At 43.7% G+C, this 18,982-nt stretch overlaps 1 protein-coding gene across 4 annotated transcripts in view; it reads right to left on the bottom strand.

Annotated features, from left to right (window-relative positions):
- Nucleotides 1-2,101: 2,101 nt before the first annotated feature.
- Nucleotides 2,102-18,982, bottom strand: part of LOC121577010 (protein BANP) — a 55,044-nt gene continuing 38,163 nt past the window's right edge. For all 4 annotated transcript variants that reach the window (XM_041890687.2, XM_041890688.2, XM_041890686.2 and 1 more), the window contains 2 exons: nt 8,445-8,588; nt 2,102-2,907 (listed from right to left, as the gene is read on the bottom strand). In XM_041890687.2, coding sequence (XP_041746621.1) covers nt 2,791-2,907; nt 8,445-8,588 — 261 coding nt within the window. In that variant the 3' untranslated portion in view covers nt 2,102-2,790. The remainder of the gene's footprint in view (nt 2,908-8,444; nt 8,589-18,982) is intronic.

The raw sequence follows: 18,982 nt of genomic DNA, 5'->3' as shown, positions 1-18,982 counted from the left end.
ACAGTTGAAGTCGGAAGTTTACATACACCTTAGCCAAATACATTTAAAACTCAGTTTTTCACAATTTCTGACATTTAATCCTAGTAAACATTCCCTGTCTTAGGTCAGTTAGGATCACCACTTTATTTTAAGAATGTGAAATAACTGAATAATAGTAGAGAGAATGATTTATTTAAGCTTTTATTTCTTTCATCACATTCCCAGTGGGTCAGAAGTTACACTCAATTATTATTTGGTAGCATTGCCTTTAAATTGTTTAACTTGGTTCAAACGTTTCGGGTAGCCTTCCACAAGCTTCCCACAATAAGTTGGGTAAATTTTGGCCCATTCCTCCTGACAGAGCTGGTGTAACTGAGTCAGGTTTGTAGGCCTCCTTGCTCGCACACGCTTTTTCAGTTCTGCCCACAAATGTTCTATAGGATTGAGGTCAGGGCTTTGTGATGGCCACTCCAATACCTTGACTTTGTTGTCCTTAAGCCATTTTGCCACAACTTTGGAAGTATGCTTGGGGTTATTGTCCATTTGGAAGACCTATTTGCGACCAAGCTTTAACTTCCTGACTGATGTCTTGAGATGTTGCTTCAATATATCCACATAATTTTCCTTCTTCATGATGCCATCTATTTTGTGAAGTGCACCAGTCCCTCCTGCAGCAAAGCACCCCCACAGCATGATGCTGCCACCCCCGTGCTTCACGGTTGGGATGGTGTTCTTCGGGTTGCAAGTACCCCCTTTTTCCTCCAAACATAACGATGGTCATTATGGCCAAACAGTTCTATTTTTGTTTCATCAGACCAGAGGACATTTCTCCAAAAAGTACAATCTTTGTCCCCATGTGCAGTTGCAAACCGTAGTCTGGCTTTTTTATGGCGGTTTTGGAGCAGTGGCTTCTTCCTTGCTGAGCGGCCTTTCAGGTTATGTCGATATAGGACTCGTTTTACTGTGGATATAGATACTTTTGTACCTATTTCCTCCAGCATCTTCACAAGGTCATTTGCTGTTGTTCTGGGATTGATTTGCACTTTTCGCACCAAAGTACGTTCATCTCTAAGAGACAGAACGCGTCTCCTTCCTGAGCAGTATGACAGCTGCATGTTCCCATGGTGTTTATACTTGTACTATTGTTTGTACAGATGAACGTGGTACCTTCAGGCGTTTGGAAATTGCTCCCAAGGATGAACCAGACTTGTGGAGGTCTACAATTATTTTTATGTGGTCTTTGCTGATTTCTTTTGATTTTCCCATGATGTCGAGCAAAGAGGCACTGAGTTTGAAGGTAGGCCTTGAAATACATCCACAGGTACACCTCCAATTGACTCAAATGATGTCAATTTGCCCATCAGAAGCTTCTAAAGCCATGACATCCTTTTCTGGAATTTTTCAAGCTGTTTAAAGGCACAGTCAATGTAATGTATTTAATGTGCAGTAGATCACCTGCTGGGTGTCGACAAACACTGGCGATTCAACATGTAGAATTGTTGGGTAATTAATAGAAAACGTCATCTGATGTTTTGTGGTCAGAGGCGATACCACAGCCATCATTCGTGTTGGTTTTGTTCTTGCCCTTAACACAATTTAAATGGCAAAACACAGACTAGCTCCAAAACAGCACAGCAATAGCATATCGTCACACACCATGGACCCAAACACCAAAGTGTTGAGCACTGAGCGCTCCCTTCCACTCGCTCAACATCTCCACAGAAGCATATTTCTGTACTAGAGAATCTTGAGCTTGTTTTGGAGTTCGTTGACCACTGTCTATAAAGAGAAGATGAACATACTGTTGAATTGCAAGAGCAAAACTTACATTTGTGGCAACCAAAAAATATTTTATTCACATGAATGTGTCCTTCACAGAAATACAGCAGGAAAAACAAAACGTTTTTTTCTTTCTCTTGGTACTCTACATGTAACTCATTGTCAATGTAGTCATTGCGTGCTAGGAATATGGGACCAAATACTAAACATTTGACTACTTTGTTTATAAGAATCTTTAGGGATGTCAATCATTTTGACCCCTACCTTTTTGAGAAAAAAATGTATTACTTCTCTTAGCAATTGTATTAGTATAAAATAATCTAATTTCCAAATTCTTTGAGCATACAATATGTTATACAGTCATTATTGCTCATCTTCATCAAGGGTGTCAATAATTTCAGACCCCACTGTATGTGGGTTAACCAATATGAAAACAAGCTAGGAAAAGATGGCAAAGAAAGGTGGGGTCCAGACCAGAAATGATGTACAAACAGACCAAAGAAAACACAACCATGAATTAGTGCTTGTCTTAGGCTTGTACTACTTTCCACAGCAGTCCAACATGACACGATTGCAGGATGCTATAGAGGAGAACAGTACAGTATTGGTTGTGTGAAGTACGTGTCCAGGGGGTTAGCCTAGCCTACTGTAACCCCTCGAGAGAGGAAAAATTGAGCCAAGCGGCTTAACTTCTAATAGCTCCATGCTTTTCCAGCGCTGAGGTGTAGCCAGTGATGGTCTGTCTGCCTGAGCAGCATCCTTCATGGGTGGGGTTTAATCCCCTGCACTTTGCCCAGGCCAGGTCCTCTTCTGATGATGACAATCTGAGAGGAATAACTAGTTCTTGGTAGGAGCTGTAAAAGTCTCTGGGTGCTCTATGGACATTTCCATCTCTTGATCTGTTCTGTTGACATTTGCTCATTTTCTCTTATTTAATTGATTGTTGATTTAATTGTCTGTATCTATTGAATCCCCACACTCCTCATCCCTTCCATCCACACCTCTGTAGTGGCCATCTCTCTCTCCAGGCCCTCAGGTGCCCACAGAACTGACGATCTGCACCACCTCCCCGTTCTCCCCTACTGGCAGATGGATGGATCCCTCCTTCACCTCCATCTCACCCTGCATGGCTGGGGCCAGCTCTGCCGTCTGGGAAAGGAGAGAATGGGGGAGGGAAAGGAGGGGAGGAAAAGGGGAGTGGGGGTGGGAGGAAGAGATGGGGTAGGAGAAATAGGAGAAGGGAGGGAAGCCAGGGACGAGAGAGTGAGTGGAGGACAGCGGAGGAAGGGGAGAGACAGAGAGCAATGAGAGTGAGAGTGAGTCGGAGGGGAGAGGTGGAGAGATAGGGAAGATGAAAATAGAACAAAAGTAGAGGGAGAGAAAGAGAGACAAGTTATAAAATATAGCTGCAAGCAGACATGGCAGGGTTCAAGCTATGGCCCTATACGGCACCATCAAGACAATTGACACCTCGCCCTAGCATGAGCTTCTTAGTAATCCTTACCACGCTTGCCAAATATTAGAACTCAAAATCGAACAGATCATGCAGTATGCTTTTCATGTAATTTTGAAATAAAAATATGATGTTGACTACTTTAAAATGTATTATCCAGAACCGCTAAGCACCAAATTTGGTGTATAGCATCTATGGATGATTGGCATCAATTGGCATGTGACTGCAGACAGACAGACACAGACAGACAGGACAGAGAGCGCGAGAGAGAATCGCGTTGAGTCATTCTTTCCTGGCAGAGATGCCCAAGTTCTCCCCAACAGCACACCTGCAGGGTTTTCTTCTGCACAGAAAAGTCTTAGGCGGGTGGCCTTTCCCCCAAAAAAAAATTATTTGGGAAATTATTTAGCGTGGGAAAACATTGTGTAAACTTAAAATGACTAAAACCAGGAAATTTGCTTTATAAACTGCCATTTTTTTTCTCAGACACATGGCAAAACCTTCTAGATATGCAGGAAATTAGCTTTAAAACTTTTTTTTTTATTGCCTCATGGCAAATGTGTAGAATTACAGGAAATTAGCTTTAAAACAGCAAAAAAATGTACCACACCATTGACCACAACCACTGCCACGCCCCCACCCACAACCTATGCCCTTATTTGGACATAGAAAAAAAAACCTGACCTGCATCTTTTAATTCTCTTACTCTCACTGTAGTGCAGCTGCACTGGCACAGCAACAGCAGTAAACTCAGCTCAACTCTCTAGGAACAGAGGTAAAACACTAGAGAAGTGCCAACACAACCTGCTCCCCAGCAGTGGCGGTCAATGCCGTTTAAGATGAGGGGGGAAGATTTTTTTTTCATGAGCATGGCCTTATTTCTATTACAGCATATTGGATGACTTTCATTCATATTCCATTGAGGTGACAGTGATACATTCAATACCGCCTTGCACACTCTTGCCTGCATCTAGCTGATATAGGGTGTAGTCATTAGTCCAACAGTTGCAAACCAAAGTTTCTATTGGACAAATGCAGGTATATTTATCGCTGTTCTGTTCGCTTCTGTTTAAGAAATGCTTTTCAACAAAATCGGCGGAATGAATACACCCCTGATCACTTGTGAACACAGTTCACTTTCATAGCAGCCACGTTGTATTCCTTCTCACACCTATGCGCTCTCCTCCTCTCACCTTGTCCCTTTGCTTGTGGATTTCAATGCACAACACATCAGCTGTATTTGACCAGGCAAAAAAAAGAACTTTCCAAGCCAAGCCATATCATAACCACTACACACAGCCTACGTCGTTGTCACCATATTAGCTAAAGTAACATCATAGTCAACATAGCTAATAGAACTAACTCGTTAGTAAACCCGCTACAATCATGCAGCAACGTTACAGTGTAGTCAGTAAGCAGTTTAGCACTTACACCGGCGGCAATAAATTAGTGAAACCAAAAGCTTACCTTGACTTGGAAAAGTTCCAGTGTTGTGTTGGATAGTCGTAGCCAGCTAGCGAACATAGCATCCCTCTGTTTGAGCAGGGTATTCGAGTAGGCTAAACAAGCTAGCTGCATTTGCTAGCTAAGTAATTGAAACTGAAACTCACTTGCTTATCCATTTTGGAAGAAATTACATTTGTTCAAAACTGTTCAACTATTGTCTTTCTCTCACTTTGAGTCAACTACTCACCACATTTTATACACTGCAGTGCTAGTTAGCTGTAGCTTATGCTTTCAGTACTAGATTCATTCTCTGATCCTTTGATTGGGTGGACATCATGTCAGTTCATGCTGCAAGAGCTCTGATAGGTTGGAGGACATCCTCCGGAAGTTGTCATAATTACTGTGTAAGTCTATGGAAGGGGGTGAGAACCATGAGCCTCCTAGGTTTTGTATTGAACTCAATGTACACAGAGGAGGATGGAAGCTAGCTGTCATCTGGCTACACCATGGTGCTACCCTACAGCGTGCTGTTGTGGCTACTGTAAACCTTAATTGCAAAATAGTGTGTTTTAATCAATTATTTGGTGATGTGATTATATTTAGCATAGTTTTATCTAAAAAGGATAACTTTTAAAATGTTTTACCATTTTTATTTTTATGAAATTCACTGAGGATGGTCCTCCCCTTCCTCCTCTGAGGAGCCTCCACTGCTCCCCAGGTTACCCAAGCTAGTGCGCACAGAAGAAGTGTCTGGTGCACCAGACTAGCCAACACAAGACTAAGGTGAGTGGATACCAGCTGGTGTCTGATCTGGACAACTGTATTCTATCCACACTGAAAATATTTCACTAGATTAAACCCAACTCTCATTGTAACAGCCATGAAATCAGCCCTGCAACAGAAACCACACAGCTTAAACTGTGCGACCACCTAGCTACAGCATCCAACCAAACACATCTAATACTAAGTTGTACCATCTCACAAGCATATCCCAGGATCGTATCCATTAGAGCACACCATAGGAAACCATTAAAAAATGTTTTTCAACAGAAAAATAAAACAAGCAGTTGTTATTGAGCATGTCCAGGTAGTCCCTCCCTGTTTCAGTCAGCTTTCTTCCATTTGGTGCCTAATGAATATGACCCAGGTGTCCAACTAAAACTCTTCCTATTCATCTCTGCAAGTGTTTTTCATCTGGCATATAACAGACACCTGTCACTGTATGAGGACCCCGACCAGGACCAGACCCTGTTAGGGTGTAGTAGGGCCAGCCTTAGACCTGACCAGTGTCTGAACCGTCACAATGCTAAATGTAAAAAAACACAGAAAAATCTTTCACGAGGCCAAACAGGCCGTCCTGTTCGGAAAGATCTTATTTGAGTCTAGCTTGTGTACTTTATTTGATCTAGCTTGTGTAATGGAAACTATTATATAAAGAGGGAGAAAAAATGTAGAGATAAATAAATAAAAAGCTGAAGTAATTTTTCAAGAGCTTAGTTATAAATGCTACCACATGTTCGGGAAAACAGATGAGCGATTTGCTCGGTTCAACACTTTTCAGGGAGGGAAAAATGTAGTGACCTTTCCCTAACCTTTGAACTGGAAAAGGCGGCAACCCAATGGTCAGTATTGGCCATTAGTGTACATCTCCTCACAAGCCCACTGTGTTTGATTTGCTTAATGTTTAAAAGGCTCACTCTGACATTTACAGCTATATGAATTTGAGTGTTAGTCTACATTTCTCAAACCCCAATCCCTCCGCTTTATAGCAAACAAAGTGGAATCTTGGTGGCCACCGTTTTGTTGAATTTCAAAATAAAGCCTTCAAAACTTTGTTAAATGACAATGGAGTTGTCTCACTTTGAGTAGCCTAATAGAACAGAATGTAGTGGCTGTTCAACAGTTGTATTCTCTCCCCTGCCTGGTCCATATGCCCTTAGGTTAATCCAAGAGGCTTAATTTTATCTCTTGGGAGCAGGAAATTGGAGATTGATCAGGGCCCGGTCAACTTTGTTGATTTCTGTCAAGCTGTCTGTGTACAATCAACCATTAGAACAAATAAAGCCCATTCACAAAAAGTGTACACAAACAACGGTCTGATTGCTGAAGAGAGAGGAGAGACTAAACACAATGTATGGGGTGGCAATCATGTATACATCTATAGTGACATCACAAACACCAGCCTGGTGGAAGAGAAATTCATTAATTTAGGATGTCTATGGTTCCAAGAGGGGAATGGGGGACGGGTGGGACAAATTACCCAACCGACAAAGAGAGACACCAGGGATGACAGAGGATGCCATGCCTCATTCAGCTAGTCGTCCAAAAGAGTGATAGGTGGTGGGACAGGATATTCTCTGCGTATGCATAAGTATACAATCACTCCAGTCCAAATTAACAAGGAGACTCAAATTACTCCAACTCCGAGTAGGACTGGCATTTCTACAAACAGCCAAACAACAAATCACTGTTAAAAAGAGCCAAGCTTTTTTCGGGTCCTCTTTTAATGTCACACAGGGACGAATCGGCGATAACCATATAAAACGTGACTTTGGGGGAAGTGAGCAAACCAAGCATTACGGAGGACATGTGGCATTTAACATGGTTTTTGAAAAACAAGAGTAAAAAACTAAGCGAAAGGCTTGTTATTTTGTTGTGTTTCTGGCCGTGCCAAGCTAACCACATAAAAGGAGGGCCTGCTGTGGGTGCCTGTGCACCCTTACTGCTTCCAACACATGGCTCCCATTCTCTGAACTCAACCATCAAGGGATTCAAAGCTAATCTAGTAATTATTACTTTCCTCTTTCTGACGCTGAATCTGTGCATTTTACATTGTTAAATGACTGTTTACTAAACACCAGCCCTAGGACTGAAAGGATAAGGGCATTAGCTTTAAATGAAAGCATGACAATAAGGAGAATAGCTGAGTGTTGAGTACCTGCAAGCAGTTTAGTGAAATTGCTAGTTATAACACTGGCATTTCGATTTCAACATGTCACTAATTATAAGGAGAAAGAGCAGCGCACCACTGGGATATAGATGTGTGTGCATCATTTAAAGGGGGTGTGAGAGACTGAATGTCTGTGTGAGCTCTTAACCAATCAGGTATATTTAGAACCCAACCCTCTATACTAAACCCCCATAACCCATATTTGTCTACCTGCAAATCGTTCCACTCCTATTAAGGTAGGCTATTATGCAAAACATAGCTCAAGAGAAAGTGCAAGTGCCCATTCTCGAGCCAACTCTGGCTCTCTTTCAAACTAAGTCTAGCCTATTGGCTGACATTGCCCAGTAATACTGATAGCCTAATATAAAATGGGTCACATGAGAAACTCAGGTAATTTAACCTATTTCTTGGGTTATTTTTGCACATTTTGATATTGCCTATAGAACGCAAAATAGCTAGCTCCATGGCTGCCAAGTGACCTGCGCCACATACACCTAAAATAACATTTGTGGGACTGCAGTCGGGTTCGGGACCAGTTCTCGCGGGAGCGGGTAGGAATCAGACAAAAAGCCAGAGGGACCGGGCGGGTGCGATATGAAAAGCTGCGGCAGCGGGATGAGGAAATCAGTCCCGCACAGACCTCTAATGTACCTTTGAAGTCTACTCTACTGGATGTGTGTAAATGTAAAAGTAACAGGTATACCTCAGGAGTTTGAGCAACAAGAAGTTGGAACCAATGCTAAGATGCAAAAGAGGTCAGAAATGCTGCTGTCAGGCCCACCGGACTCAATGGCCGGTTCATCCAAGGACGTCTGTCTGTCTTTGCACGTTCCTCACCTGTACAGTAGCGGTGTGCTCGTTGACGGGTGCCAGTTGGACGTACTGCACCTGGATGTCACTGGCCTGTAAGGGGGAGCCCTCCACTGCTGTGGCCCCTCCGTCAGCTGACGCCACCGCTATCAGCTGGGCCCCACGCAGCACCTGACCAGGGGGAGGAGAGAGAGGGAGGGAGAACGTGAGAGAAAGAGGGAGGTGGGATAGAATGGGAGGAAGAGAAAAAGTACAAGAAAAGGAGGGAAGAAGAGGGAAAAGGGGAGAGATTAATATAAAATGGAATTGAAAATATTTGAGCAAATCTTTCACAATTAGGCATAACTATAATTTGCTTAAATTAGTCACAAAACTATTGTTAATATAATTGCAAGAACAGTTTTGCCTGTGGTGAGCGCTTGTGCAAGGGTCAACCAATGTGTCTATTTGTGAGTCAAACTTCAACACGCACGACCCCCAGCTTTCCCTCCCATGATATCGAGAGAGAGAGAGAGAGAGAGAGAGAGAGAGAGAGAGAGAGAGAGAGAGAGAGAGAGAGAGAGAGAGAGAGAGAGAGAGAGAGAGAGAGAGAGAGAGAGAGAGAGAGAGAGAGAGAGAGAGAGAGAGAGAGAGAGAGAGAGAGAGAGAGAGAGAGAGAGAGAGAGAGAGAGAGAGAGAGAGAGAAGACCACTCAGGTCTCTAAGAGGGCTGCTTAGCATCACCCAAAATGGCACCCTATTCCCAAAGTAGTGCACTATGTAGAGAATAGGATGCCATTTCAGATGCAGCCAGTGTTAGCTGCTTCTGCCCACTAGCTAATGCTCTGAATCAAGAGTTTACTGCCAGGATCTGGGTCTGCTCTGTAACTCTCTCTAACTGGCTGGCTACACTTCCCTGAAGAGAGGCCAATTAAAACAAACAGCAGACAGACATATTTATGCTCAATCTGATGTGTGTTTACACAACTATCAGGGTGTAACAGGCACAGACTAGTGCCGTGCACACACACAGAGAGACGTAGAGACACGGACAACAGTAACTAGAAGAAGAGAGTGCTCCTTCATTAGGGAAAATCTAGCAAAGAAGTCCTGGAGGATGCAGGTGACCAATAGAGAACGCTAAGGCAGAGATCAGCCAATAAGAGCCCTGCCATTTGAAAAAGTTTGTTGTTTCCCCATGCACAGCCACCATGGAGAGAGAGAGCGAGAGAAAATGAGAAAGAATGGGGGAGATAAAACAGAGAGAAGGGGAGAGAGGGGAAACCCCTAAACCCTGTTGTGTTGAACTCCAGCCAAGCTGTGCCAGAGCTCGTTTTTTAACACACTCATTAATAATAGAGCAGGATGAGGCAGCTGAAACATGGTGTGGGGTATTCCTATAGATTTACATTCTCACACACACACACACACACACAGTAGGAACCCAGGACTATAGGTTTAGAGTTATGAAGTCTAGGCCTAATTGGATAACATACAGTAGGCCTACTGTAATAAATTGTTGAATGTGCAAACAGACATGCAAAGCTAACATAAAATCATACTGTCACATCTGACCCAGCAAGAGTAAGGGAAATATTAAGTGAGGTGTGTGTGTGTTGGTTACTATACTTGTGAGGACAATAAATCCTCACAAGAATAGTAAACCAAGGAGAATTCGGACAAGTGAGGACATTTGGCCGGTCCTAAAATGGAAAAGGGCCATTTTAGGCTTAGGGATTTTGAATGGGAATCCACTGGTGGTCCCCAAAAAGTCCTCACAAGTATACTAAGACAGCTGTGTGTGTGTGTGTGTATATGTTTGTGTGTGTGTGTAAATAAAACCATGCCTCTCGCTTGCAATTAATACTCTACACTACAACATGGTCTGTCTCTCTCTATCTCTTGCATGATCTGAAGCTTCTCTGGCATGTGATGCTGTCTCCCGCTCTAACCCAGTCTGACTTACTCCCATGCCAGCAGAGTAGAGCAGAGCAGTTGGGAGCAGGCCTACCAGACATTCCCAATTTGGGGATGAATCAGAATCTGCTAGTCTGGAAAAATAAAAAATAAACCTCAAAAACCCCAATTACAGATGCTGTATGTGCCCCCCTTGCCATACCAAGCCGCCCCCTTCCACCCCCTTCCACCCCCCACCAAACCCTGACCTTCGCTTTGAAGTTGCTGACTCTGTAATGTGTTTCGTGAGTCGTCAGAACAAGCCAGTCCCAGCCAGCCTGATGGGAACTAATAGATGAGGAGGAAGCCTCAATGGCGACGCTAGCCAGATCAGAGCCACAAAACAGACAGACATAGTGAACTAGGGAGCGGCTGATTTGGTGCGACGGTAGCCATGAGAGGTGGGCCAGTAATCAGAGAGCTGCGGGTTCAAATCCCAGGGCTGACAGAGGAATCCTGTAGGAGTGAGCCAGCAGCTGGAGGGTTGCTTGCTTTAATATCCTGTCCTACCTACTACCGTTCTGCCCTTGAGCAAGGCACTTAACCCCCCAAATCTGCTCCAGGGGCACTGCTCTGCGGTATTGTAATGGACTGTTTACACGCACACACTGACATGCTGTGTGTGATTGGACAAGGGGTCCGTACACATATTATATATTATATTATGCCATTTAGCAGACGCTTTTATCCAAAGCGACTTAGTCATGCGTGCATAAATTTTTTTTTTTGTGTATGGGTGGTCCCGGGGATCGAACCCACTACCTTGGCGTTACAAGCGCCGTGCTCTACCAGCTGAGCTACAGAGGACCACACACTGAGTACACAGCTACAGAGTACACACACTGACCACTTACATATGACAATAGCCTTGGTCTGACAGTGGTCTTGCTGAGTGTCATCCGAGTTAACATACACAAACTGAAGGGCTGTAGGTCGTAGTCTGAGTAACAGTATATACACAAACTGACCACAGCGAAACAGACCTATCTGTGAGACAAACACACTGACCACCGAGACAGGCTGACTAAGGGCCTGTACAGATAGACAAATCGATGGTAAACATTCTGTCATATACATCTGTGGTACATCAAAAGTTCAAGTCAGCTCTGCATAAAAAGACAGATGGCTGTGAAATAAATACGGATAGCCCATCAGTCATATGAACCCTGTAGAAAGACACTAGGCTCAATCTGTTTATTAGGGATACACATGTTCGACCCTAGTCATTTACATACAGGTGGAGCAGGAATGTCATGACAGTACGCTAGGAATATAGTAGGTACTAAATGAAAATGCTTAAGCTGGTATGTGGGGGGGATAGATGAAAAGGAGAAAGCAGACAAATCCGCAAGGTAATGAATTACTGACTGACAGGTAGATGTGGTGGGTAATGACTGAAAATAGTTGAGCTGGTATGTGGGAGTATATAGGTGAAAAGAGGAAATAAATGATAACTTACAAGATGATGAATGAATTCAACAAGGCAGGTAAGTTAGGAACTATAGTAAGTATTGGGTGAAAAGGGTGGAGCTGGTATGCGGTAGGGAGTAATAGTGTAGGTAAACATGGCAGGGCAGGTATGATTTGGACAGCATGTGGTGATGACAGAGACTGTTCAGATCAGCCAGAGGATTGTTGTTACATTTCCTCTTCCACAGATAGTCAGGTCCTGAGGGTCTGAATAAACCAATGCGTACAAGATAATACTGACACACACACACAAATATTAAATAGTTCAATTTCCATGTGCACACTTGCCCACATGCAAGCCCACGCACGCACACAGACAAAAACACACACACACACACACACACACACACACACACACACACACACACACACACACACACACACACACACACACACAGCTAGCATACCTGGCATGGAACACTTTTTATGAGGCATTGAGAGAGAACAGAGACAGTCTAGTGCAGAACGGAGGACAGGATTTGGATGTCTATGGAGAGGACACAATGTTGTGCACACTCCTCTTTCACAATGATGTTTGAGATATAATTATCATTGGCATCCATTCATTGGATGGAAGGTAATACTGCAGTATTATCAGTGTGCAGTATGTTGTCTATGTGGACTAAGACGATTTATGAACGCTGTGCTTAATGATTAGTCGAATAATGATTAAATTATTCTGGCCTTGTCAGGTTAAGCGAAATTCTAAGTGTGTTTGAGTGTGTTAGGTGTAGCGTTTGAGCGTCTACTAGTATATTTACAGTGCATTCGGAAAGTATTCAGACCACTTCCCTTTTCCACATTTTGTTACGTTACAGCCTTATTCTAAAATGTATTACAAATAAAAAACAGAAATACCTTATTTACATAAGTATACAGACCCTTTGCTATGAGACTCAAAATTGAGCTCAGGTGCATCCTGTTTCCATTGATCATCTTTGAGAGGTTTCTACAACTTGATTGGAGTCCACCTGTAGTAAATTCAATTGATTGGACATGATTTGGAAAGGCACACACCTGTCTATATAAAAGGTCCAACAGTTGACAGTGCATGTCAGAGCAAAAACCAAGCCATGAGGTCGGAGGAATTGTCCGTAGAGCTCCGAGACAGGATTGTGTTGAGGCACAGATCTGGGGAAGGGTACCTGGCCTTGGTCAGGGAGGTCACCAAGAACCCGATGGTGACTGACATGCTCCAGTTCCTCTGTGGAGATGGGAGAATCTTCCAGAAGGACAACAATCGCTGCAGCACTCCACGAATCAGACCTTTATGGTAGAGTGGCCAGACCGAAGCCATTACTCAGTAAAAGCCACATGACAGCCCGCTTGGAGTTTGCCAAAAGGCACCTAAAGGACTCTCAGACCATGAGAAACGAGATTCTCTGGTCTGATGAAACCAAGATTTAACTATTTTGCCTGAATGCCAAGCGTCACGTGTGGAGAAAACCTGGCACCATCCCTACGGTGAAGCATGGTGGTGGCAGCATCATGCTGTGAGGATGTTTATCAGCGGCAGGGACTGGGAGACTAGTCAGGATCAAGGGAAAGATGAACAGAGCAAAGTACAGAGAGATCCTTGATGAAAACCTGCTCCAGAGCACTCAGAACCTCAGACTGGGGTGAAAGTTCACCTTTCAACAGGACAACAACCCTAAGCACACAGCCAAGACAACGTAGGAGTGGCTTTGGGAGAAGTCTCTGAATGTCCTTGAGTGGCCCAGCTAGAGCCCGGACTTGAACACGATCGACATCTCTGGAGAGACCTGAAAATAGCTGTACAGTGACACTCCCCTTCCAACCTGACAGAGCTTGAGAGGATCTGCAGAGAAGAATGGGAGGAATTCCCCAAATACAGGTGTGCCAAGCTTGTAGCGTCATACCCAAAAAGACTCGAGGCTGTAATCACTGCCAAAAGGTGCTTCAACAAAGTTCTGAGTAAAGGGTCTGAATACTTATGTAAATGTGATATTTCCGTTTTTTTATTTGTAATAAATGTGCAAAAAAATCTAAACCTGTTTTTGCTTTGTCATTATGGGGTATTGTATGTAATCTATTTTAGCACAAGGCTTTAATGTAACAAAGTGGAAAAAGTCAAGCGATCTGAATACTTTCCTAATGCACTGTAAGTGTGCAATCAAGGAGGACAGGGGGATTCAAGGGTTGATTAACTCCTGTTCATTTAAAGGTTGGGTCTTCAATCCTTCATGAGAGCATTCTCAGCTGTGAGGATCTGAGCACACAAAGAGCAGAGGGGTTTATAGTTCTGGAGCGTTGTGTGAGATCTCTACAGCGAATACAGGAAGTCTCCCAGGGACCACTTCCTGTCCCACTACTTGGTTTGTAAAGAGAGCTCATCTCTTTCCCAATTTGTCTTTCACTGATTCCTCAAATCCGGTCTCCTCACCTTCTTCTCAGAACGCATTGTAGGAAAAGGTCAGAGCGGAGGGACTGTGTTCTGATCAAAAACACTAACTGTCGTATGAAATTATGGGTCTGACACTCGGGAAACACGTTGACCACATTAACCCAAACACATGATAGAGATCTGTAAGCGATACGGCGTAAACTACACACCATCTCACACTTGGACACAGTCAGACACGCTGGCCCCCCAGTGGGCCAATCCATTCAGTGCCATATTCGGATTTTTACACAGGCACGCAACTCTTGCATTGCTTCCAATAGCCTAATTTGTGCTTTAGACCCAAGTTCGCACACATTACGAAAGTCGAAATCACATCCACTTGCAGTGAGTTGTCAGAAGAAGAAAAAAACAGCCAGTAGAAAGAAAAATCTAACTTGGCGAGAGAGAAACCGTACAATGAGAATAGGACCTGGTAGTTCGGCTGCTCTTAAGTGCATTAGTTAATGTTGTCCTCCGGCTTGCAGGATTGGGGCCCCTAAATAATAAGAAATACTGGCTGTCCACACCGGTAACGTACTAGCAGGGCCCAGTGAGGGGTGTGTGTGTGTGTGTGTGTGTGTAGAAGGGAGGATTAGAAGGCTGCATCAGACGAGCCCACGCCGTCTCCATGCCAAAGAGAGCTGGAGGAGAAAATACAACGAACAATCAAGTCATCTTAAATTCACTTCAGCAGAGTTTGCTAGTTGCTATGACCTTCTGAAAAGAACAAAAAAGTGGATAAATCTATTTTTTTTTGTTATTTATGCCATAATGCTTTCAACAGTAATGGAGACAGGATACTGAAGAAATACAGCTTCGGCCACGAGAAGGCAGAGAACCAAACAACAAATGCGGCTTAATGCAAAAAACAGCCAGAGAGGGCCAGATTGAAACACAATAACCAACTGTGCAAACAAGGTCCTTTTTCTCAGCCCAACCTCTTTTCTGTTGTCGCAATTCAAACTATACTTTTGGTTGCATGTGATTCTGGTTTAGATTGAATAATGAAAAGATACAGGGCAATAAGACAGTTGTTAGAAAACAAAAAGAAAGCATCTTTGTTTTGTTAACTTGTACGCAACCCTTCGGTCTTCAGCGGTTAAAGTTTGACTGTGCAATTGCAGAAGATTCTCTTTCGATCTAAAATAATGAATTATTCTGTAAGCCAGGTCTCTGGCACTGGGCAGCGTGCGTTTATCTAAGTGCATGCATGCGTGTTTTGTCAAAGAGCTCTGTTTCACTGCAGCACACTTGGCTCACCCAAACACACAAAGACCTACAAGCACACACACTTTTACGAGGCATCGCTCAAATAAAACTGAGGCACCACTCCAATCTGTTTTCTATCAGTCCCAGTAGAATCACTCATTTCCTCTCAGATCTAACGTGTAAAAAGAAAAGAATAGGAAAAATAAGCGTTTGAGAGTTTGGAACTTCCTCCTTGCTTTACAGCCGTCAACAACATCTGCAGCAGCTCTCCTGAGCCAGTCAGGACAGATGTGTGTGTGTGTGTATGTGGGGAGGGGGGTGCAGGTCGAGCAGGGGCATCAGGACACAGAGGGAGCAGCTGCAGTTGATGCTCTGTATCCCCTTTCCTACTCAATCCTTCCAGAAGTCTGTCAGTCTGCTGTATCCTTATACACCTACACCACTCTATAGAATATGATGCTCAGGTGTTAACCCAACACTCAGTCACACTGAAGATCCTCTATTAGTTAAGCCTACCTCTGGAGCGTCAGTTGAAAGATACCCTCTCCAAGTCAACTATCACCACTAAATAACTTTCTCAACACAGATCTACAGTTGGATATTAATTTGACCAGTCATCATCACAGGAGCAAAATAATCCTGCAGCAGGAGGATTTGATTATAAGTATATATGATAATTCCTAAAGTTAAATACATTTTGATAGGCTAAAGCAGGCTACAGTTTAGGTGTACCCTATGGCTGTATTTCGTATACACTTGTATGTCGTAGTGAAGACCAATATCTATCTTGTGTTATTAAGCTATATAAAATGATGGCTGTTGATGTGTATGGCTGCACTTCAGATACATTTTTGTACATTTGAATGTCGCAGTAGTAGAGTAGGACCTACAGTAGTAGGACCTTTATTCTGTTTGGTGCTTTAGCATTTGAGCGAGCGAGAGAGAAAGAAATAGAACTGCGGGTTTTCAGTGAATTCACGTAAATCACAAGGCTCATTGGAATTTCCTGCGTCGCAGGAAAATCTCAGCGACAGAGTGATCAAAATAAGGGAGCACATCTTTACTGTCTCCACAGCTGGAAAGAGAGCGCCCTGAAATCCACCTGTCATCATCTCCACAACTTTCATATTTCGCTTCTGAGTGGAATGCCTACCAGAGTGAATCAGTTCAAGTCATAGAACTAAGGCCAGGAGGTTTTCCTAACCACATGACCTGACCAGCAAAAACCTGTAGCTACAGTGAGGGAAAAAAGTATTTGATCCCCTGCTGATTTTGTACGTTTGCCCACTCACAAAGAAATGATCAGTCTATAATTTTAATGGTAGGTTTATTTGAACAGTGAGAGACAGAATAACAACAAAATAATCCAGAAAAACGCATGTCAAAAATGTTATAAATTGATTTGCATTTTAATGAGGGAAATAAGTATTTGACCCCCTCTCAATCAGAAAGATTTCTGGCTCCCAGGTGTCTTTTATACAGGTAACGAGCTGAGATTAGGAGCACACTCTTAAAGGGAGTGCTCCTAATCTCAGCTTGTTACCTGTATAAAAGACACCTGTCCACAGAAGCAATCAATCAGATTCCAAACTCTCCACCATGGCCAAGTCCAAAGACCTCTCCAAGGATGTCAGGGACAAGATTGTAGACCTACACGAGGCTGGAATGGGCTACAAGACCATCGCCAAGCAGCTTGGTGAGAAGGTGACAACAGTTGGTGCGATTATTCGCAAATGGAAGAAACACAAAAGAACTGTCAATCTCCCTCGGCCTGGGGCTTCATGCAAGATCTCACCTCGTGGAGCTGCAATGGTCATGAGAACAGTGAGGAATCAGCCCAGAACTACACGGGAGGATCTTGTCAATGATCTCAAGGCAGCTGGAACCATAGTCACCAAGAAAACAATTGGTAACACACTACGCCGTGAAGGACTGAAATCCTGCAGCGCCCGCAAGTTCCCCCTGCTCAAGAAAGCACGTATACAGGCCCGTCTGAAATTTGCCAATGAACATCTGAATGATTCAGAGGAGAACTGGGTGAAAGTGTTGTGGTCAGATGAGACCAAAATCGAGCTCTTTGGCATCAACTCAACTCGCCGTGTTTGGAGGAGGAGGTATGCTGCCTATGACCCCAAGAACACCATCCCCACCGTCAAACATGGAGGTGGAAACATTATGCTTTGGGGGTGTTTTTCTGCTAAGGGGACAGGACAACTTCACCGCATCAAAGGGACGATGGACGGGGCCATGTACCGTCAAATCTTGGGTGAGAACCTCCTTCCCTCAGCCAGGGCATTGGAAATGGGTCGTGGATGGGTATTCCAGCATGACAATGACCCAAAACACACGGCCAAGGCAACAAAGGAGTGGCTCAAGAAGCACATGAAGGTCCTGGAGTGGCCTAGCCAGTCTCCAGACCTTAATCCCATAGAGAATCTGTGGAGGGAGCTTAAGGTTCGAGTTGCCAAACGTCAGCCTCGAAACCTTAATGACTTGGAGAAGATCTGCAAAGAGGAGTGGGACAAAATCCCTCCTGAGATGTGTGCAAACCTGGTGGCCAACTACAAGAAACGTCTGACTTCTGTGATTGCCAACAAGGGTTTTGCCACCAAGTACTAAGTCATGTTTTGCAGAGGGTTCAAATACTTATTTCCCTCATTAAAATGCAAATCAATATAACATTTTTGACATGCGTTTATCTGGATTTTTTTGTTGTTATTCTGTCTCTCACTGTTCAAATGAACCTACCATTAAAATGATAGACTGATCATGTCTTTGTCAGTGGGCAAACGTACAAAACCAGCAGGGGATCAAATACTTTTTTACCTCACTGTAACTAGGTAGGCTCAAGTGTTTTTTTTTTATCGTCAGGTGGTAAGGAAGAACTCCTGGCACTGTCATGTAACCACCATCTTAATAGTCGAGAGAGGAGGCAGCAAGGAGTTAGGAGTTGCAGAAATACAAATTAAAATAAAGCCCTAACCTTTGTAAATCTGCATCCGTCCTAAAAGGCACTTACTCTCACACTCCGCTGCAGTGTTTCTCATCCACCCACTTGATGACACCATTCCTAAACACAGGCTTGACACCTCATTAAATTTAACCCTGCTTTATATGTTTTCTCTCCTCCTACTCCCACACCTTTCAGTAGAATGCAGAGTCAGTTTCAGTCGAGGCTAGTGTGATTTTGACTCAACCAGATCGGTTTGAATTGTGATCGAGGACCAGTATTATCAAAGGCCTTCGGTCGGCCTCTGCGATGACTGAAATAACATCTGTAATTCAGCAGGGCCTTTTTCTTTTAAGGAGGCAGGCCCCCAGTGTACTATATACACTCGTGTCTGTTCTTGGGCTCAAAAATCTAGCTTGGCCTAGCTGATTGACAGATGCATTTTTACGAGGGCCTTTAAAATCATTCTATTTACAATGATGACTTTATCATGATTCTAATTAGCTTGTTTGTTTAGATGGCCTCCCGGCAACCTCCTGCAACCCCGCTCTGAGGGAGCCTGGCAGGGAGGGGCCGCACCCTCGCCGCCGTGCTTTTC

This window comes from Coregonus clupeaformis, chromosome 11, assembly GCF_020615455.1.
Source record: "Coregonus clupeaformis isolate EN_2021a chromosome 11, ASM2061545v1, whole genome shotgun sequence".
Lineage (NCBI taxonomy): Eukaryota > Metazoa > Chordata > Actinopteri > Salmoniformes > Salmonidae > Coregonus > Coregonus clupeaformis.
The sequence above is the reverse complement of the archived record's forward strand: the minus strand, read 5'-3'. Positions and strand labels throughout refer to the sequence as shown.